The sequence below is a fragment of the Nesoenas mayeri genome (assembly GCF_963082525.1).
Source record: "Nesoenas mayeri genome assembly, chromosome: 1".
Lineage (NCBI taxonomy): Eukaryota > Metazoa > Chordata > Aves > Columbiformes > Columbidae > Nesoenas > Nesoenas mayeri.
Window position 1 is genome coordinate 10,862,896 of NC_137541.1, and position 23,270 is coordinate 10,886,165.

The following is a 23,270-nucleotide window of genomic DNA, read 5'->3' on the forward strand; positions in this document are numbered from 1 at the left end:
AAATGAAGAAAAAATGGGCCATAAGGTGAGCAATTGGGTTAAAATAAGAAAGTAACAGAGGTCCAGAAGGCTACTTGCAAACTTTTATTCCATGTTTTGTAAGTCCATACTGCTTAGTTTTTATTGTTTTCCAACTTCCAAGGAGATTTCATTAAATTTATAGTGAAGTGCTTTCTCTTGCACGGGAAGTAATTTTGTTTTTTTCTGATTCTCTGAAAATATGATGAGAAATAAGACATTTCCAGATTTAGTGTAGCTGTTAAACTATCTAATCTAATGAGTGAATTGTTAGCCACCCCCTCACTGTAATTCAAGATGGAATTTAGCAGGCAGTTGCTCATTTTTTAGTCACCCAGCAATGTTATTTTCACTGCATGACAGAATGACTTTTTAATCAAAAGTCAGAGTTCTAAACTGATCTAATTGCAGAAGCAAAGGCCACTCATTCTGCAATATGTTAATGAACAGGAATATAGTATTTGTTAAGTTTTTCTTCAGTACTTCTTTTGCAAAATATCTCGATCATCAGGAATCTGTCAGAGCTTTCTAGCTTTAGGATTTCTAGAGAACTTGATGTTTGTACTCTGCTCAGAGGAGATGTAGAGTTTCAAAGGGGCAGGATTACCTCAGCTGTGGAAATTCTTCATGCCAGCTTTCACAGGATTTGTGTGCTCATGGAAGTACCTGTGATATTCAGAAATTAAGACAGATACTATCTAACTCATCACCTTGAGCATCCACTATCCTGTTCCTGGATACCTAACTCAGGTAGAATTTCCCTTGAAGACTGTGTTTCCTAAAGCTCTACAGCCAGGCATGGCCGCTGAGATTCACTTTATCAGGCAGCACCATTTAAAACTAGAAATTTTTAATACTGTGGCTTTGGTGACCTCATCCAAAGACCAGTTAATAAGTTATAGCTGTTGCTATGGGCTTTGCCTGGAATACTAAAATACATGGAATAATTTAATACAGCACTAAAGAAATTTATTCTTCTTAATTGTCTTCTTTGCCTTATAAAATTCCCTTACATAGGGTTTCTGTAGAGATTCTTTATCAGACAAAATGTGTAACAACAACAAAAGCATAATAAAGTAGCTATTTAAACTGATTTTCTGCAACAGTGTTGGAAAATCTCACCACATTTATTTGCCATTCATTCTAATTTTTGGGGGAGTTTGAGCTGACTAATAACATGAAACACATGATGAGAACTTAAATCCCTGGAGGAAATGCTTTGCAGTCCAGTTTTCATTTAACTCACTGGGATGCAAACCCCAAGGGCCCACTGAGTAATGTACAGAAAAAATGTGACCTGAGCTCCCTGTCAGCTCAAAGAGCACAACAGGAGGAAATATCCACTGGAGAGTCAAAATGTGTCTGTGATCATAAGAGGATGACTTTGCCAGAGCTGAACTGCAAGAATTATTACTTGAGTGTACTGAATGCTCCCAGAAAGGTGAGCAAAGGATCTCGATGGCAAGTCAGATGGCAGGAATCCATGGTTTTTGTAGCAACTAAGTGGGATCAAGTCACTATTTGCCCTGTGACCTAAATCTGGACTTGGAGACTTACACATCCTCCATTCCTGAAGCCTTGCAGCCAAGGGATGTCCTATCTGTGTCGTAGCTCAGATTTACACTGCTGTGATCGTGTGACTTCGGTGGCGTCCCTTTGTCTTCACAAGAGTTAATGCTGAAACAGTTAGCTAGAAGGACCCCGTGGCATATATTTAGGTGAAGGGAAATCACCTTTAGTGAAAATTAGAAGATGTGAACAACTGGAAACACAAAATAATTTGTGTTCTACAGGGTTTCAAATGCACTAATAGGTTTCAGATGGATATAGGCATTACTGGTTAAAGTAAAATCATCAAAAACAATGTAACTGTTCATTCTATTATATGTTTACAGCAAGCACTGTTTTTTTCCTATTTATTCTGCCACTTTCAGACAAATACTGTTTTGAAGGTAAATACCTAATGACATATTCAATTTAACTACTGATTCCTACCAACAGTAAAAAACAATATGCTCAAAAACTTTAATGACTTTATTCATGATGATGTGAATCACCAAGACTTATACTTACCATAAAATTCTGTAAGTGAAAGTAACGAATAAGTAATAGACTAAAGCAGGACATGGTCTATATATCTATAAGAAAATCATGTACAATATGACATTGAATAGTCTCGGATTATTATTTATTAAAGAAAAAATCCAGTGTTGCTAAAGAAAGATAAGATAGAGCAATTTTTTTAAAAAGTGAATTTGAGTTTATAAGCTGCAGTGTTCCCCAGTTAAATTGAATTGCTCCCACCGAAATTGATCCTAGCTAAGTATTTGTTCAAATGTGTTAATACTGCTTCTCTTAAATTGCTTTATTTTGTATTCTTTTTTTTTTACTTAACTAAAAATAAAACTAGACACATTTTTTTCTGATTTTTTACAATTTTATGTAAGTTATATGTGACAAATACATTATTTTTACTGTTTAATTAAACTTGCTGAATGTCTGATAATATAATTAAAAACATAAAAATGTTCCTATCTATTTATAATTATGGAAGTCTCATAGAACTTCATATACTTCTGGCAGTAGTAGACTACATACTGGCAAAATTCCATGTTAAGACCTAAACTCTACCTGATCTCATGTTCTGATTTATTCTGGAGTACTTGTCTGCTACCAAATCCATCTTTATGTCTGAAATTAATTACAATCAATACTACTTTCAGTGTGTAGCATGAAGATTTCAGCCTTCTAGATGCAGTGTCATCTACTGGATAAGAAACTGAATTATGACAAAAGATGTATAGATTCTTATTCTCACTGTGGGTTTGCTCTGAGGCCCTTGACGTCTCTATTTCCCTCCCGTCCTTTACGTGTGCCATCCATTAGCATCACAAACTCTCCACAACAGAAACTGGCTTTGAAGTGCTTAGTTCAGAAGGAGCTTAGAGGTTTCAAATGCAACTTAAATATAAATAATAATAATAAACTCATGTCCAATTGGCTCCTTGAATCTGCCCCCCCAAGTCCTATCCCAAACCCTCAGCCTGGAGCAGTCACAGACACTCGTGTCTCTCCACTCAGTCCAGGCAGTGCTCAGGCTCAGCACCAATGGGGCAGAGCCAAAGAAGTCTTGGACTCTGCTTGGCTTCACAAAGACAAAAGCTGCAGGCAAAGAGGCTGTGGAATAGTGTCAGGTGTGGAAGTTTTGCGATTAATACTCTTTCTGCAAAGGCATTTTGGTGCGAGCTGATGATGGTTGTCCCTGGCATTTGGTTTAGTTCCTGCTCACGGTCCCTCCTGTGTGCCTGTGTCCTGGGGTAGGTGCGATCATCCCAGCTGGAAACCCGTCTCTTTAGCGGGCATCGTAGACATGCATTTCTTTCAGTTTTGACACTTCCCAGTATCAGCCCAAACAAATGTTGCACATTTTTATATAAGATGTAGTCCTGAAAGTTTTGGGTAGGCTCTTTCAAAAGGCTTTTCAAATTTGATGTCAAGAGGTACATTGGATTATGTGGCTTTGTTGAAACTAAAGCAGTAACTCGTGGATGTTTACACATTCAACCATCATTTTGTTTAGGTCTGTATGAATAGGATTTTATAATAATTACAGGAATTATGTTTAATTTAATTATTCTCTTGAACATTGCTTCAGCAAAGGATTAACATTAAGAGAAGCTACAGAAGGCTGCGTACCTTCTAATCATTAGAAAATAAAAATCAGAACTAAAGCCATATTCAAAATGAATTTGGCCTTATGGAAGCAAATATTCATTCCCCTGCAGAAGGCTTTTGCAGTCTGATAAATGTCTTGAAACTTCAGGAGGTGTTTGAATTGTGAAGTTGTGATATTTCCCAGGGTGAAATAAGTGTGTTTGCTTGTTTCTGTTTCAACTGTCTAAAATTATGGAAACAATTGAAGTTGTTTTATCTTTTTATGACATGCATATTTGTGTTCCTCAGATAAATGGGAAGCCCCTGCAGTACATATTCCCTCATGCAAGGCTCAAACTACTGAGAGACCCAAAGGATCACACAGTTTCAGGTAAAAAACAAGAACCCTCTACATGATAATTAATTTGATTAACATGAATCATGCAAAAGACTGGCAGTATTAAAAATAGTTCTTGTGTCATATGCAGCAGAAAATTCAGCGGTCATTTTAAATCTTGCTAGTTGCTTATAACAGAAAGCAGCAGTGCGGAAAAAAGGTCACAACATCTGTTCAAGATACATGAGCTATACAGACATTAAAAGCAGAGGGAAAATCTGTTGTATTATACATATGAGCAGTCTGTTCTGCTATTGCTTTTTATATAACTCTATATTCTCTGTATGAGAAATTTATATAAAATAGACTTGTGTAGGTGTTTGACATGTACAGAAACAACAATTTTATTCTTTCTGTACTAGAACTATTCTACAGAAGGGGGTATGAGATCCCATTTTTCTGTGATATATTCACATAGAGACATTTATCACAGGACTTCAGATTTATTCTGTTATCCCTAATGCTAATACAAATGTTCATGTAAGTCTGAGTCTTTTTACAAAGAAAGGTGGCAAAGTTTATATTCATTCACCTCCCGGACTCTGAGCAGAACACAGCGTGAGGTTTTCATGTATGAAATTGTAAAAGACTGCAAGTTACAAGATCTAGCACCAGGTAACGTCTGTCTGTCTGAGCTTTTGGAATTGCACACTTTTTCACATCTAATACTGATAAGGAACTGAAAAGGTTGTTGTTTTTTTTAATATGCTGTTTGCCTTCTTTCAGAGGTACATGCTTTAAGCAGCTTTGTCATGGAACCATCACAGTTTCTTTTAACTCTCTTAAAAATTCTAGCAGTGTGTGTCAAACTGTTTCTGTGCAGAAGTAATTACTGACTGCCAGCCCTGGAGTTCCCTTGAGCATTAAGTAGCAAGTGGCACAAAATTACTTGAATTGCTAAATATTGTTTTCACAGGGTTTCTGGCAGTAAAATCTTGATTACTTCCACCCCCAGTATCCACCTCATATTTAGGGTGTTAAATTAATGTTCTTTATATATTATGAGGTATTTTCTTGCTAGTCAGTGTAACGCCCACAGATGATTCCAGAATGCATGAAGACCCCTCCACCCACAGAGCACAGTCTGAAAGAAGCCGCCGGGTCAGTGGTTGTTTCAGCTTCTGTGTCCCCAAGCCCTAGCAAGTCCATAGCAGCTCCTCAACATCCTAGTGAGGAATTTTGCCCTGTGGGTGATGAGTAATGTTGTGATCCAGGCTTCTCTCTTACTCAAGAACAAGTGGAATTACAACCACGCTACTGTGTATAGCTCATGATTTCATGTTGCTGAAGGCCTGCTTTCCTATGTAAAGTTACCCTCGTACAATGTAAAATGCCTATTCCAAACTCTCTACCAGCTCTTGTGCTGGCAGCCACAGCAACATACAGTGCATCAGGGTAAATGCATGACTGGAAAACCAAGGTGTAGATATTGACTTCCTATTTCCTAATGCCCTGCACAGCTTGAGGTAAGACAGGATCAAATATTCACTCAGGATCCCACTAAGGTTTCATAGCCCACACTTGGATTGCTCACTGCTGTAGCTGTGCTATATTCTACTTTAATTCCAATTGCAGTAAGCAACCTTGACTATGTGTCTACAAGCTGCACTCATACTTTTGGTTTTTAGTCCTTATACAGCCTTGGATACCTGTGCAGACATACTTATGTGTGATGTATGTGCAGATTTCCCTACAAATATGAAAAGATTCAAATGTGAGTTGTACAGGAAAAAGCCAAAGGTAGAATATGGTACCAATAGGGAGGACCTGAGCCAGAAGAAATCATTGTATTTTTCATTCCTCATACATCTTTGAAGTAGCATAACTCCTTGAATTCATAGCTCCCTTCCTCTCTTCTCACTGTCTGAAGGATTAAAGTACACAGAAACTCTTTTTAAATGCACAATGCTTTCTGCTTAGCCGTTAGCTTTCTAAATGGTGTCTCCCAGATCCACTCACATGGGTTTTATTCACTATTTTAAACATTTGATTTTGATTAACCATTATCTGCAAACTAATAGCAAGTATTTTTGTTTATTAACCAGACAATGACTATGAACCAGAGGCTGACTTAGAAATCTATTATAGAGCAAAAGGTACTTAAAATAACGGTAAATTAAACAATATATACTCATATACCACCACATCTACCTCACTACAAGATTATTGGATATTTATACACATGCCATGTTTTGTTGACTGGCTGGCTGAATTCTTCCTGTTTCTTTGTTTCTTCCTATCCTCTCCTTTTTATGCTCTCCCTTTCTCTAACCCCCTCTCTTTCTCATCAAAAGTACTAAAACGAGGTGTTGAATGATTTTATTCAACACTTTGCCTTATGCATAGATATGTTTTGCCTTATGCTTTGCCTTTTTCCCTGTTGCATAGATACAGGAACAGTGTATGTTCAAAACAAAAACAACCAACCAACCAACCAACCAACCAAACAAACCAATGCAAACAAAAACAACTCAATAAAGCTCACATGAGGAGTCAGATCTCTCCAAGAGACCAGCCAGTCACTGGGTGGCAAGATGGGAGTCTCAGTTGAAACCATCCTTGCAGCAGCATCTTCAGCTGTATCATATGAGACTCCCTGAACTGTTGTGTTGCTGGATTCTTACAAGCCAGCTGACCTGTGGTCCATTGTTTCTGATTATCTTACAGTATGTACAAAACGTCCTCTGCCTTAGCTATGCACAAAAGCCTGTTCTATTTGATCATTTCTACACATGCAAAATCACTTTCTACTGATGATCTAAATCAGGGCCACAAACTCATTTTCACCAGGGGCCACATCAACCTCACACTTGCCTTCACAGGGCTGAATGGAATTTAGGACTGTATAAATGTATACAGCCAGTATACAGTCCTAAAATTCCATTCGGCCATTTGAAGCAAACCACAAGGCTGATGTGGTCCCTGGTGAAAATGAGTTTGACACACCTGATCTGAATGATCTAGGTGCAGTTTGGTTGATTCAACAGCAGGAGCTGCCTGGGAAGATGCTCAAGACTGACAGGTTCTCCTTTCAGGGAATTAATGAACACATTTTAAGTATACAAATTGTGTATCTTAACTGGTGTGTGCACAGCAGGAGTTACATGGGGAAATCTCCCAAACTGTCCACAATTCCCACCTGGAGAACTGCTGCAACTGTTGATCAGCTGTTTTGCTGGGACGCTGGCCAGTGGTTCAGCCCATCACCTCATCTCACTGGGGAATTCCTGGGCCAACCTGGGCATTAATGACTCAGTGTGCTGGGTCAGCCCTGGTACCCAGCTATACCAGGGCAACCTTGAACTTCATCCTAATATCACCATTATAATTTGAATTCCATTGATCTCACCATATAATTAACATAGTGGATGTTGTTGCTTGATTATGGATACAGAAATTGTCACATTGTGAATATCAGTTATAAGAGTAGTTCTGTTTATTTGCTTTCTTGATTAATGAAAACTGGCTGTGAGGTACAAATGCCTTTGATGCCTCTTACATAATCTAGCATAATTCTGCACACAAAAAAAATATTTGCTACAAATTTTAGCACATGAATGATGTGTTTAAGGAATGAGGAACTGGGCCAAAATTGTGATGGCAGGAGAACTGTAATTCTGAATGAAAACTAAATGTGTACTTGCTAGCTGGCCTCTCTCTTGAGGGTTCTTGTTTCTTTAGCAAATTCCATCATCTAGAACTCACAGCTGTTCTTTTCAAGGTATGCAATGTCCCCTCCTCAGGCAATGCTGATAGATGTGAAGGAATTGCCAAGGATTTTCTCTGCAAAGTTTGATTAATAATTTGCATTAAAAAAAAAAAAAATGGCATCATGGTTACCCTGAGATGTCAAAGCAATGACAGCAGTGATCAGTGAATGAAAATGTAGCAATATTTGATGCTCCAGAATCTACCTGTTTGTTTTCAGTGAGAATCACTTATTCCTTTTGGATCCTTTACAATAGTAGCATAAGCACTGGGTTATGCCAGTGTTTCTCTTCTGTTTCATTTTTTTTGTTTGGTTTGGTTTGGTTTGTCTTTTTTTTTTAAAATTTTTTTTTTTTTTTTTAACACGTCATAGTTATATTTGAAAAAGTGAAGAGAGGACATGGCTGTTGAAAGCAATGAAAGCATTGGCAATGCCTTTGGAAATGTCACAAAGATAAAAATTTGCATTTTGTTATTCCTGATCAGTAAGCTGTTTAGACACGCTGGGTGAAAAGCCAGCAAGGAAGACAAATCTCAGTAGGTGCATAGGTACAAAGAGAGCACTCAGTTGAAGGTAATTTTTGCTGCTTTGCCTCACTTAGGCTGAGTCACAAATAATTCTTCCCTTTCCAAAGGTACAATATTCTGTGTTTCAAGGGAGCAAAATGTACCTTTCAGCAGCCAGACTGTCCATATAGTGAAGCATCCTCTTCAATTCTGAAGAAAAAATAAAAGGCAGAGAAGCAGCTCAGAAAAAGCTGTAAACTTTATTATAAAGAAGGGACTTAGACTGTGGGTGGAAGATTGTATCCTTAATATTCACTTCAGCAGTGATGGCAGTGAAACTGCTAAGGGGATGACAGCGTAGCTGTAATGCTGAAAACACGTCAAGAGATGCCTCATACTCTCTAAAAGGGTTATTAACTCCTGCACACAACTCTACAGGTCTCCAGCATGCCAGCTCATGGGGTATTTATCCTGAGGAGAGCTAGAAGGGTTTTCCTACAGCAAGCCCTCACTACTTTAGAAAGTCTCTAAAAAAATAACCCTGTATATTTAGGGTTTTTTTCACCTGCAAGTTCAGAAAATTCAGTTCTTACAGCAAAATACTGAAGTGCAGTGAATATCTAATTACTAATCAAAAACACATTAAACATAGTCTGTGTTGAATGTGATATAATAGTCAAAGGGTAGAGAAATGTAATTGTAATCCACCTCTTTTCCTCATACTCTTTTCTTAGAGGATTACTTATCTTGTTTGTTTGGTTTAATGTTGTGAAGAACCGCGATAATACAATACTCTCCTCCAGCACTCAGTTGTCACTGGGGAAAGATTTAATCCCTAATTAATGACCATCATTCCCTCAAACACTCTCTCCTTATCTGAGATGTGTCACAGAAGGTAAAAATCATGAAAAGAAAAGGACAGAGCTGTTACAGCCAGATGACATCAGAGATTTTTCCAGTGAAGTCATGCGGCAGCAAGTGAGGACAGAAATGGAAATAAAGGGGTGGAGAGATGTCTGTTAGGGTCTTAATAGCAAGCTTAGAAAAAACTTAATATCATTCAGGTTTACTAAATTAAAAAAAAAAAAAAGAAAAAAAAAAGCAAGCCAACACCTTGTGGTATTTGTTAGAAATATTTTGTAGAGATACAGACCATATATTCCATGTTTATGTGCCTTCACTCTAGCTTAATTTGAAAAGCACTAGTGTGTGTATTTAAAATACTTTCCATGAAGCCTTTTCTGCAGCTCAGTTGTTAATGCATTTTTCAGCATCTGAACATCTGTTGAAAGATGTCTGATAAGATCTATGGTTCTATGATCTTAAGACGAGTGGAGGTAATGAAGAGGGCAATGTGTCTACTGGTTATAAAAGTCCAATTTTCTTTCATAGCTCTCAGGCAGAAAAGGCTGCAGAAACAGATCACTGCACAGTGAATGTCAGAGTTAAGTCAGGCCCCCAGGTTCCCATGGAAAGCCAAGAGGAAAGCCGGCACATAAGAAGGAGATTCACAGAAGCCATACCAGAAGTGTCTCTGTTTTGGAGATAAGTAATGCAGGTCAGGTCTTTTTCATGAAGAGCTAGAAGATGAGACATTCAGGGATGTGTATCATTGGTGAGAGGACTTTTCAAGGACATTAGTAAAAGTTAATAATGCAGAAATGTCAGTTTAATGTTTTACTTCTCAGGTGAGACGTAAATTATCTTAATGACTCTCAGAGGAAAATGAAGACCCTGTGCTCCCTTCTCTGCATGCTGGCTATCAAAAATATGCGTAGGTTTAATAACTACATTAGAATGAGGCAGTTACAAAAGACAATTAATTAGATGTTGAAATAGCTTAAAGAAATCACCTTTTGGATATGGCAATTTTGCTCCATTGATTGTAAAAAGACCATGAGGTGAATAAGTTAGACTACCATTTCTATCTTACAGACATCTTAAATCAGATGAGATAAACACATACGGTGTATGTACAAAAAATCTATAGAATAATCCAAAAACTTGTAGAGGACTGGTTGTGTAAAGGACCACATCACTCCTCATCAGCAAGAGACAAACACAGACAGTGTTTCAGTTGGATGTACTTTCCAGGGCAGGGTGCTGGAACATTTTGAGAATCTTTGCCTTCCATTCACTGTTTATCTGATCATAGATTTGTACAGGTCTTTGAAGTGTACTGTGTGTACACTCCCGGGCATTTTGGATGCAGGATGATTATGGTTAAAACATTCTGATTCTGCAGGTCACTGATGCAAATAAAATATTCCTCGTGAATTGGCAGGGTACTCTGAGGTGCTGATTGTCTCATAGGATCACTGCACTAAGATGAGGTGCAGCTTTTGTCACGTGAAATCTCTGCTTTTCATTATCTCTGTTTCTTTTTTTTACTTTAATATTGTTTCCAAGCAATATGCATGCAATGCCTGCATGTTTGTTTGCTTGTTTACTTCAGTAAAAAGAAGTTGGGGGAAAAAGGTTTTCAGCCAATAATGATTTAAATAAACTAAAGTTTGCCAGAAAGTGTTCTCATTCCTGAAGAAATCTGTTCATCGAGAAAGGGAGTGAAGTTAACATTGGGCAGTCAAGGCTTTTGAAGCCAAAGCTGTCTGAGGATAGGCACCCAAAAATTACATGAAATTCCTATACACACACACACACACACACACACAATCAGCCCCCTTATTCACTACAATCCACATTTTTCTAAAAGAAGTTTAGGCACAAGTTTAAGATATATTGAAGTGCTGATTTGTGTGTGAGATTGGAAATTGTCTTTCTGATTTCTCTATAAAATGTTTGGGGTTTTTTGCATGTTGATGTCTTGGACAGCAGTAGTCATTGGCTTGAGGATATACCATTTTCTGAGAAAAGACAGCTTCTTCTGCAGTGTTTAAAGCAACAAGCTATGCTGTTAAATAAATTACCTTTATCCCTGTGATAAAAAAAACCAACAAAACACACTGCATTTTGAGGAGTTAATTTCAACAAACAACAAGCTGACTAGTAAATTACTATGCACTTAATCCATATGCTGTTTTTCTTTCATATGGTTGAGTTATTATAATAAATATTAATTTTGTGTGAGAAATCAAATTAATATATCCCAAATAAGATGTGACATATCAAGTCTTACAAGATTTATGCCTGTTATTTAAAAAAGGAAAAACAACTAAAAATCGTTTTGTCAGTTCCCCCACGATAAAACGTGGAAGTTATTTTTGCTATGTCTTTCCTTCCTTTTATTTTTTTTTAATTATTATTTTTTTGTTACTAGCCTAAGCTGCGTACAACAGAAATAAAGCAATTGATTACTTAAAGACATGAGTTTAAACCCAACTTAGATGAGAAATGAATGGATACAGTTACTAACCTCATTCAGTAGTGACTGATGTCATTGGGAAAAGAGCATGTGCAGTGACCTGAAGGTCTCAACATGTGTCTTAGCAGACAGTTCAGATTTCCAAACACAAAGCTAGCTCATATCCACAGATTGGTTGTAAGAAATGGACTGTCAAATGGCCACACAATACTTCCCAGGGACAGTCTGTGATACCTCTTCTGAGAATAAACCATGAGCTTCTGCCTCTGCTGTTGCTAACTTGGGATCTTTTCCAAGCACTGAGTCAAAAATTAATTCGAAGTTTTAACAACAGAGGAACTACAATTCCTTCAGTTATTTATTGTAATTTAATTGAATATTTTAATGTTTTAAATTAATTCTACAACAAAACCAGACAGTGTATTTGAAAAAAGAAGGAAAATTCAGCATTTTTTACAAAGACTTAATGGACTTCAGGTATTACTTGTTCTGAAATAATACTATTTTACAATTTGTAATTCCACAAATTCTTCCCCATTCATGGCAAATCTCCATGCAGTATGGTTTCAGTTGATTCATTTGTGCAAGAGAGTCGTTTGGGTGTAATATTCCTTTATGGTTTTCCTTCAGGAGGAATTAAGCAGTGTGTAGAGGCCTTATGGGGTGACTGTTAAGTGCAGGCAATATCATCTTTTCTACAGGTTCCTCAAAATGCTGATCAAGATCCCTCAGTGTTCCCCATGGTGTGTACACTCTCCATGGTGTCTTCCATCCCAAAGGAAGTTGTAGAGCTGAGTAGTGTCTATTTAACTATTCCCAACACATATTTACACAGATATCAGGCAGATTTGTTCTGCTCTAAGAAATTTATTGGAAGTTCATTTATTACATAAATTCACACCTATCTGCAGTTTGTATGAAATTTTAATAACAGGACATTATGCAAAGAAGTCTGCAATGCAAGACAAGCATACAAAGTCATAGAAGAGAGAAATTACATGCTAAATCACCAAGCGTTTTCTTGGTATTTTCTTAACAAAATATAGATAACTTCAAAAGCTGAAGGTCGTCTTCCAAATCAGCTAAATGAAAGCAAATGATTTGAAGTTTTGGTACAATATGTAAAGATAACTGCTGCAATTCTTATTGCATTCACATAGGACTGAACTATTATTTGCTAATATTGGTTGCTAAAACATCACTAATATGCTAGATTCATTAAAAAAAAAACAGGTAAGTTGTGATATGCCAGCAGAGCATCCTTTATGTAAATCCTTTTCCCCTGATGACAGGGCTACCTTATACTATGTGGGAAACATCAATAAAATCTATTCAACTTTTCCCCTCGTTGAGAGGAACATTAATGAAAAGCTTGAGCTAAACGCAATTATTGTAGCATTAAAAATATCACAAAGATTGATTTTTTTAAAGTGAAGCCATGAAAGATTGGCTGACATTCGCTGAACAGATTAAAGCTTGCCTTTTATGGTATTATGCGCTTTTATGGCATCCTCACAAGAATCTTTACATTTCTGTGAAACTAGACTGAAATTATTTTAATGCAGTAAGCTGAGAGTGACTCTAGACTTCAGGTATTTTCTTACATTTACTTTTAACCTGGAATTAGGATGTAAAGATCTGGATGTGCATGTAACTAGATGAGCACAAAACTGGCTAGATGGTGGGTTTTGAGGGTGCTGATTAATGGCCCATGCTTTTCCTGGAGGCAGACAACGAGTACCACAGAAGACCCTATTGTGGGACTGTTTAATATCTTTATTAGGGACATGGAGCAGGTGATGGAGTGCGCTCTTGTAACATTTGCAGATGACATCAAATTGGGGGAATATACTTGAAGGCAGGGCTGCCATTCAGAGGGACCAAGACAGAAACCTTGTGAAGCCGAACAAGGACAAATACAGATCCTGTATCTGGAGACAAAGAGCCCTGTGGAATGGTACAAGCTGGGAACTTACTGGCTGGGGAGCAGGTGTGCAGAAGAAGACTTCATAGATAGCCATCTTCACATCATGTGCCTTGACAGTAAAGGTGGCCAACAGCACCCTGGGCTGTGTTACCAGGAACATGCCAGTAGATCAAAGGAAGTGACTGTTCCCTTCTACTCAGCATGTCAGACTGTGTCTAGATACTGTGTTCAGTGTTGCCCACACCTCATCCCCAATACAAGAAAGATGTTAACACACAAGAGAAAGCACAGCAGAGGGCCACTGAGGTAATTGGGGCCTTCAGCACCTACCCTGAGAGCAGCAGTTAAGGGCCAGATCTTGTTCAGCCTTCAGTTTTGGAATAGTAAAGAGTGTGTATGTGCTTAGATACAGGACTGCTCACTAAATAAAGCTGTATGGCCATGAACACAGTGATAAAGAAGGGAGAGAAAATTCAGAATGGATGGAGAAGGGTGCAGAACAAGTTTTGACTAATGCAGCCCTGAAGACAAGACCAAGACTGGTCTTTGCTAAAAAATCTTGAGTTGCTCCAGAGTATAAGTTTACAGTGAATAAGATCACTATGTCTGCATTTATCAATATTTTTTGGAAAACAGTGTCGCCATTGACATACCTTAAGATAGCATCAGCACTCTGCATGGATAACATGAACCACTGTCTAATAAGTGATAGGACCGAGTCATGTTTCTGTTTCCTCTTAACCCTATGCTCCAGCTTACCAGCCTAATAAAAAGAATTTACGATAGATATAGCCTTTGTGCTCCCCAAATATCAGCACCATCTTTACTGAAGAAGTAATGCAAAAGGTAGGAGAGGAGTGTGTTTCTTGCTTCATTCTCAACGTGACTGTATGTTGGATAAGTCTATGCAACACCCTGGATGAGATTTTTAGCAGATGTAATAATCATCACTGTTTGTCGAAGATGATAGCAAATTTTTCCAAAATTTATTAAACATAAGAACAGTCTTTCTAGGTCAGACACAAGGTTCATTTAGCCCTTCATCATAGCTCTGACAGAAAGTGTTTAAGAATATAAGGACAGGGTAAACACAATGCAATATTCTCACAGCTTCCTATAGTTTGTGGTTCAGCCACTTTGTGAAGCAGTGATTGCTTCTTTGCATTTAATGGGGAACTACTCTTTTCCTAAAGGCTTTTGTTAGCATATACTTCTATATGTCTTACATATTGTTTAATATCCTATCCTATTATATTTACATTAATTCTGTTTGTACTTCTTAAATACCAAGCTGATATGGATGGGAGAATCCAAAACTAACATTTTAAACAATGAAGTTCAGCTGTCAGTCAGTGGCATATATTGAGCCATTGGTGTCTATCAATAAACACAAATGAAACTCATTGCCTACAGGTTTTTTATAGATTTAAAGCTACAGTCTGCCATAGATCATGCCATAAATTCTGATGTGACAAATCATCCAAAAGGAAGAGACATGTGTCTTGTTTTCAAGTAGATATGATAAGTACTCCAAGATGCTAATTCGTAAAACACTTCATGATCCTTCAGGGTGATAACTAGTGTACAAATCAGCATGAAGCAGATTTGCAGCTGATATAAATTAATGCTGTCCTATTAAAACAACTAGAATAGATCTGAATTTCATCAGCTCAGAATTTGGCTTCATGTATATTTTATGCTTCAATTGCCAGTGGCCAAAAAGTGCAATAACTGAGTAGGCTTAATCATGATTCTAGGAAACAACTTCATTTAAGCTAATTTCATTAGAAAGCATCGAAACAATTCTCCTGAGTACAATCTTGAAAATGCACCTACCTACTCAACCAAGCTCTGATATGGATCATGATGTTAGGTGTTCCAGAGAATTGCATAGGAATAATAATGCAAATAAAAATTTAGCTTGGATTTTATTATGCACATTACTTTTCCTGCAGCTTTCCTAGTGTCTGATCTAACCTGGTTTTGTTTGCTTTGACATGTTTCATTTCCATCTGTTCTCCAGACTTTACAGATAGCTTTATCACTACTATGATTTTCAAATAAATACCTTGCATTTCTTCATGGAACTTTTCAGTCTGAACTCTCCAAAGAGAAGTCACCGTTGTGTTTTGTTTTTTTTTTTCTGTGGATAACAATTCTGTTTCATACAGACAATGGAACATGGTGTAAAATTCTTCCAGCAGATAAGGGTCTACCAGCAACCTGCATGTCTGATCTAGATAAGGCTGGAGGAGGAATGGGGAGATAACCTCTAGTAAATTAACACTGAAGGAAGGCATGTTCTGTCTCCATTCACAGCCAAATTGAGTTGGAAGACTTCATATTGTTTGATTTGATTGATATGTTCTCATTTCTATAGCATGGTATTTTGGCACATTGCAAAGTCTTTCATGCCTAACATCTCATTTTCGTTCTTTATCCTCATGCATTTTTCTGATTGCTACAATTGGACCTGGTCCATGAAAGGTCATCCTTATGCTTATTTGCTATAATTCAGTCTTCTGGTTTTGTATTTTGTTTTTGAAAGTGTTGTTAGAAAGTGATGAAAATCATATTTGGACTTATGTTTTTTCCTCCCTCAGTGATATGTCTGTGCATCAGCTCATGGACCTGAAACACAACACCTAATCTTTATTTTGAGGTTTAAACATATATTCTATTTTAGAATACTCAGAGACATACATTGTAGCTCTCATCTGCATTTTTCAGTTTAGGCCCATTTCAAATTATCCCATTTTATTTCTGTATAGTTTTAAGTTCAAAGCACATGATATCCAAACGTGGTAAAACAACCATAGTTTTACAGAAATAAACAGTGATTTTCAACTGCAATCTTGGAGGGCATGCTCTTATGCGCTTAGAAATCCAAATCAGTAGCAGTATTTAATATATTTCTTAAAAATTCAGTCACCTAAACGTCTATTAAAAATTCATATAGCTCTATTTCTAACTGTGATAGAAGCCAGATTGCTGCTGACAGTCATACTTACGGTTTCCAATGCCAATTTGCACAAACTCATGTATGATTACTGAAAATTTGTTGTACATCCTACTTGCTTCTTTACTTTCTTTGTTGTTCTAATTAGACACACAAATGGTTTCATACTTTGAAAAATTAGCCCAGAGCAAATATTTGTTTGAGTTAGCACATGAATAGTGTTTGCACAGAGCTTCTGGGTCACATATCAGTCCCTGCATTTGGTGCTGAAATTCTATTTATTTTTATAAGAGAAAACATCCCAGGAAACTTACTTTTCACCTTTGTGTAAAGGCAGAACCACCAGCACCAGCAAAAGCCTGGTGTGCCTTGAATTACTCAGTTTTTCTCTAATATTTTTTTCTTTTTTTTTTTTGACATTTGTTTGGAAAGGCAAGCATAATCATTGCTTAGATGCTGCAATAGTTCCAGGAAATCTAGGCTGTTTATACGCTAATGGCTATAGTGGAGCTGCTCAGCTCAGTAGTAAAAAGATGATAAGTTTTCATTAACTTCCATGTGACCAGAGGAACAGCAACAGATTGGGAGTAATCTGATCTTTATTATCTCTGTAATGGAGAAAAATGACCAAATTGTAATTGCGGAGCTCTGGGTATGGTCAGTCTAGTCCAGCAGAACAAATTATTGTGTATCAGCTGAGTCATGTTTCTAGTCTTGCTGCTGTGGTGTTACTCTGACACAGCAAAATATACCAGGGGATATGATTTCATAGTGGACTGAGAAACACGGAGCTACGCAAGTTCAGAATAAGTAAGTCTCATTGGACACAAAGTACCTAATGGTGTAGTTAAGGAAAAGAGCATGATAAGTTTTTCAAATAATTTTGCAATGATGCTTGCCAGGTCACCAGTGACAGAATTTGTTAGTGTCAAATTGTTGATCTCTACTCAAATATGCATTTTATATATATATATATATATATATATATATATATATATATGTATATAAAGAATATGCATCACTGGAACAGTTTGTGATGTCTGGAAGGATACAAAATGACAAACGAAATATCCTTAAAATATCCTTTTGAAAGTCACAAAGTAGGTTAATTGCCAAAAAGGAAAAAAGCTATTGGCCATTTAATTTTGTTAATATTTTTCTCTAAGTATGAATTTCTCTCAAAAGCAACTCTTCATTTATTGGACATTTGAAATCTTCATTAAAGCTTCTAAGTTTGGATTTCCAGCTGTATAAATCAATGGCTCACAAGCTACCTGTAATGATTTAGTATCCGTATTTGTTTATCAAAGTATATAACCAATTCAGTTGCATGATCTATCTTGTTAAATATTACCATTAGACTTTTTGGGTTTGGGTTGTTGAAGTTTGGGAGGCTTTATTTTTTCCTAATGTGCTGCATCTTAAGGCTTTAGTTAAGATTACATAGGAGAGAAGGATCACAGCTTTGGGAGATCAGTAAAAACAGTTGCAATTAATTACCAATCTTTTAGCTTTGAAGCATCCTAAAAAGGATTTGATCTTAAATGTACAAAATTCCCTTTGAAGAGATGTTTTGCCTGAAGATATTTTCCATATTTATCAATACTCAGAGTTCAGAAAGGTGCTCTCTCTCATTCAAAGCAAAGTGATCCACTTTCTGATGGTTAACTGCTCCTGTGTCTTCTAAGGGAGAAAACAGTAGTTCATTAATCTGAAAATCTGAAATTGAAAGATGGATGTCTGGTTACATAAAAATAGTCTGAGAGATGAAAATAAATACTCAAAGAACAAGGGAAAAGGTATCTGAGAAAGCATATGAGTGATGATATTTTAAGCTATCTGCATTCAAGGTGATAAATTGGGCAATATCATTGCAAAGAGAAGCAGTAAACTCAATGTTTTCAATAGATACAGTATAAACAGGTTTGAAATCCCATATTTACATGAGAAAATATAGCAACTTCCAAGTAATATTTGTCAGACAGAACAGGGAAGTTAAAGGTCATTGGGCAAAAAATATTTAATTAATTTTGACTACCAGGAATTGAATGTTTTGTAATTTAAGTTAAAATATTTATTCTGGTAACATTTTTGCAACATAATAAGAATGAAATACAATTCATAATCCAGTGCAAACAGATCACATTAGATTAAATACCACCTGTTTTGTCCAGCAACAAGATCATGTGCAAACACACCTCCCATGGCTGTCCTTTAGCAAGCATGCTCCTACTAAATACATAATGTCAGTCATATATTTCACTCTAAAATCTGCAAATGTAAAATCACAAGCCTTTTCAAAGTGTCTGGCAATAAAATTCTGTATATATCAGCATGGAAGATAATTGATTTTATTAGCAGTAATATGTAAAACCAGCTTAGATTTGCAAAATCAGAACCAATGTCAGCCATGATTCTCAAATTTATATAGCATAAGTATCTGTAGAATTCAAGTGTTTTGTACACTCATGTAAATGACAAACCACCTTTCTGCCATTCTGTTACAATTATCAGAGATAGAGATTACTAGCATGGTATATCATGGGAAAATTCTGACTCTGTGGACTCACTTCCCTATGTGTTGAAAAACCTTCAGTCCTACTGATATGTTAAAAAGTCCATATGTCGACTGTGTGGGTTAAGAATAAATTACTGTGTGTTCGTTTGCATGTGTTATATACTAGGGATTGTTGTTTGTTGGATTTGCTGAATTTAGTAGTCTTCAGTTGTGAACCTCAGATCCGTAACATATGAGCGAGTCTTTCAATAGTGTTTGATCAGAAGTCCTCTGATAAATGCGTAGAGCAGTCCACATGAAGTTCCAAGTCTTAAGGTGTCGTATTAAGAAGGGTTAATTTGGCAGAAGCCAAACCCTTTGGCATTCCAGCTTGTCCTTGGTATATTACTGGGAGGCTGGAGACGGCTGAGCTTAGCTTCTGAGTACTAATTACACCAAATGACCTCAAGTCAACGCTATGAGTCTGATCGTGCTCAACAACCACTCCGGCGTTACGTTGCTTTCACATGATTACAGAATCACTAATAGTGCAGGGCTGGGCTGTGGTCATTGACTTTGCTTGCTTGCACAGATTCACAAATAGTATAATTTCTCATACCTAGCTCCACAAATGATGAGGTTTATTAAAGCAACAGGTTGAAGTTCTTTTAGATTGCCAATGATAAAATATACTGTCTGCAAAAATACACTTTAGTTGCAAAAATACACCTTGGTACCAAATATATATGTGTTCTAAGATTACTGTGTCGCTCTACTGATGTGATTACAAATATAAGCTTGAAGTCTAAGTTTCCTGGGGAAACACTTGGTATAACCAAGTGTGCAAATCTTACCCAAAAGCATCCTTTTGGGCGAGAAGATAGACTCAGCCCGTTGACTGATCCCAGAAGTCTGCGATGCAGTCTCCTTGACTTCTCAGTGATGGTGTCTTCCTTAACTTTTCCCTATTGTTAGGGTATTTTATTCTATTTTACACGTTTAGGTGGAGATAGAAAGACTCTTGTCATTCATGCCCTTGTTACTGATTGGTGTGAAAGTCTCTCTCTTCGATTTTAAAGGTGTAAACTTAAAAGAATTCAAGGAGCATACTCCAGCAAGGGTGGAAGTTGGTATCTTTTGGGATGGAGGTGTGGTTTTGAATTATAATGAGATTATAATGAGCAAAGTTCATCTACAGGGCATATTTTGACACATCTGCTAGCTCAACAACTAGCATTTTGTATGGAATGGAATATTTATCTCTTAGTTGATAACACCTATGTGCATAGTAACACCATCTCCCCAAGACTGATCTGCAACCATCCTCTGAGGTGCCACCAGCCTGCACCACTAGCTGTGTGACTGAACTTCTTGCATGTTCCAGCAATGCATAGTGCTTGATTTATATAGCAGTCTGTTCATCTCAGCACATTAGATGGACCTATGTGCACTAATTTCAATACTGTAGCTGTAAGAAAAATCATCATATATTTCCTTTTAGTTCCTCACCATTAGGTTTCCTTGGTTGCTCTCAGCCGTCTGTTTAATCAGGATATAAGAGGGATACACCGTTTTGGTCTATGCTTGCAGTGGTGGAGTGAGCTGTTACCATGTTAAGTAATTCCTGCTAAATCCCTTAAGTTGTAAGTCTACTGTGTCCTTCCTTACCTTTGTATTGTGCTGCATAGGATCCATGCATGTATCTGAACACCAGGCACCTTCTGAAAGAAAAGAAAATGCTTGTTTGGAAAATGTCTAATATGCAATTATAAGGAAAGGTGAGGCACAAAGGGTATAGATGTAGTTAAACTAGAATAGAAAAACCAGTGGAAACTTTTTTGGCCAGAAACTCAATATCACTTTCTTGCTTCTAAAACAAACTCAGGGCTGACCTATCGTACATTAATATGATTATAAGTAAAAGCCTCAATCTAAAAGGTAAAGCTTTGCAAAGAGATTGTGTGGTGAACTGCCTATAGTTGATTAGGCTAATCATTTACCAGGTTTGGTTTATTAAATTAAGAAATGGAAAATTAATTATTTAGCCTTTGCAATGAAGGTGGGAAAATCAGCCTTTACATTCCCACATCAAAGTGTAAATCATCTCAGATGAAATCTTCTGTTTCTTCAAAGAAGGAATTTGCTTTTCTTGTATGGGAAGTATTTTTTTTAAAAAAGGTAAAGTAGCATGAAAAGATTGCAATACATAAAGCTAACTTTATGAGATTATTTTTTAAGCTTTTCTTTTCTCTCCCCTTCTTTTATACAAAAGGGAGTTTAGTGCTTGGCTTCTCTCCAGCTAAAATAATCATAGTGATCAAAATGTTTTCATCTTTGTAATTTTTAAAAAAGGGAAAAAATATGTTAGATTTGATGATGCCTTACATAGAGCAGTTGTGGGCTTTTTCAATTGTGATGATTTACACATCGTTTGATGTAAAAGATGTCAATTAAAAGCAAATATTTAATTAAAATAATAGCATCTGCCAAATATGGGTTCATGTAAATGTGACTGCTTTGCAACTGGAGATTAATGATCCCCGTCTGTCTCCATATTTATGCGTTTCTCAAAGGGTAGCTACTATATTTTTCAGTTAAATTGACTGCATGTTTTAGACATATGATAAAGTTATCATTTGAATCTGTGCTTCACGTGGATTTCTAGCACTTTGAAGCAATTTAACTAATACTGAAAATTATGGTTTGCTTGAAATAGTTTTGCCATGCTAACAGTCCCTTTGCAGCAGACTAAGGCTATCAAAAGAAGGTAGGATTGGTTTCAACACTATTTTAAAGTGAAATAGTTATTTGTATGATGTCATTCATACAATATTTACTCAAGATCTTTTCCTGTGTTGAAATGTTTCTACCCAAAGTTAAGTCTTTGGGAAAGTGCCAGCAGGGACTGCAGCTAACCTTAATCTTCCAACCACAGACAGAAGTTATTGGTGACATCCTTCAGTACCCTCTAATGAGTTGTTCTCTTCCTTTCTTTCTGGTGAATTATTCTTTGCTTTAACTCCATTTAAAGTTTTCTCTTTCTTTTGATCACAGGCAATGGACTGGGAATCCGAGTTGTAGGTGGGAAAGAAATTCCGGGAAGCAGTGGGGAAATTGGAGCTTACATTGCCAAGATCTTGCCTGGAGGCAATGCAGAGCTGACGGGGAAGCTGATAGAGGGTAAGATAAATGTGTTATCAAAAAATTGAACCATAAGAGAAAGTTGGGTAGAATTATTATAATATACATTTTTCTCTTGCAAATGTGGTGTAATCTTGTGCAAGGAGTGTGGGGCATTTAAGAGCCCTTCTAAACCTCCATGGGTCTTAAAATTGTGAAAAAGGGGAAAAGGAGTTATAGGAGGTCATTTTATGACTTCTATAGCGAAAGAGAATTGTCATGATGAGCAGCATTATGGCATGTCTTCAGTAATCTATGCCAACATGGTGTCTGTACTGGGGCTAAGACAATATGACCAGAGTCCAACTATATATCACGGACATATATCATCAACATATATCATAGACATGCTATTTTGAAGATCTTTAACCTAGCTTGATCATCTAGGCACCTATGTCTGAGATTATTTACATTTTTTAGTTGCAGAGGTAAAAGGGATCACAGATCTAATTCTCTCTCAGTTACATGCACTCTTTTAAACATTCCCTAAATTCAGACTTGACTGAATTTATCTGACCTAACTTTAGGTTTCCAGTTTAAGACAGTCATCCTGTCTGCCTGAACAGGCAACAGAGAAAATGAGGCATGTACAGATGGGCAACTGATTTAATCTACCACAGAACTGTTTCAACAACTAGGAATGTCTTCCTCATTTAATTGACTTTAAGAAGACTGCATTGTACTTGACATCATCTTTTAGACAACTAAAGCTAGGTGAAATGAATTTGACTTAGTTATCTCTAAATTTTCTAGGATTATTACAAAAGTGATAAATCTGTCTAATAAAAAAATATTTCTATCCATAATGACATAAATGGTCCCTTCTCTGTATAATTATTTTCTATTTCTGTTTTCTGTCTGTATAGACCTGATATGCGAATTTATCCATAGACAAAAACATGATACATTTGTTTCTAATTAATTCAACCAGTTATTTTTATTTCTTTAATAAAAGCAGATATATGGGAAAAAAAAAAAAAAAAAAAAAAAGATGAGCAAAAGGAATAGTTCTCTCAGGCAGAATTCAATTCGCATGAGTTAATTGAATACCAAACATGCAACAGAAGTCACAGCTAAACCAAAAGTACTTTACAGATAAAA

The 23,270-nt window shown here is 36.7% G+C and overlaps 1 protein-coding gene across 1 annotated transcript in view; it reads left to right on the forward strand.

Moving 5' to 3' along the window:
* PCLO (piccolo presynaptic cytomatrix protein) overlaps nt 1–23,270 on the forward strand; it is a gene marked incomplete at both ends in the record, with an annotated part of 348,709 nt that overhangs the window by 205,953 nt on the left and 119,486 nt on the right. The window contains 2 exons of the mRNA XM_080342973.1: nt 3,982–4,063; nt 22,044–22,169. Of these exons, the coding sequence (XP_080199099.1) occupies nt 3,982–4,063; nt 22,044–22,169 (208 nt within the window). The remainder of the gene's footprint in view (nt 1–3,981; nt 4,064–22,043; nt 22,170–23,270) is intronic.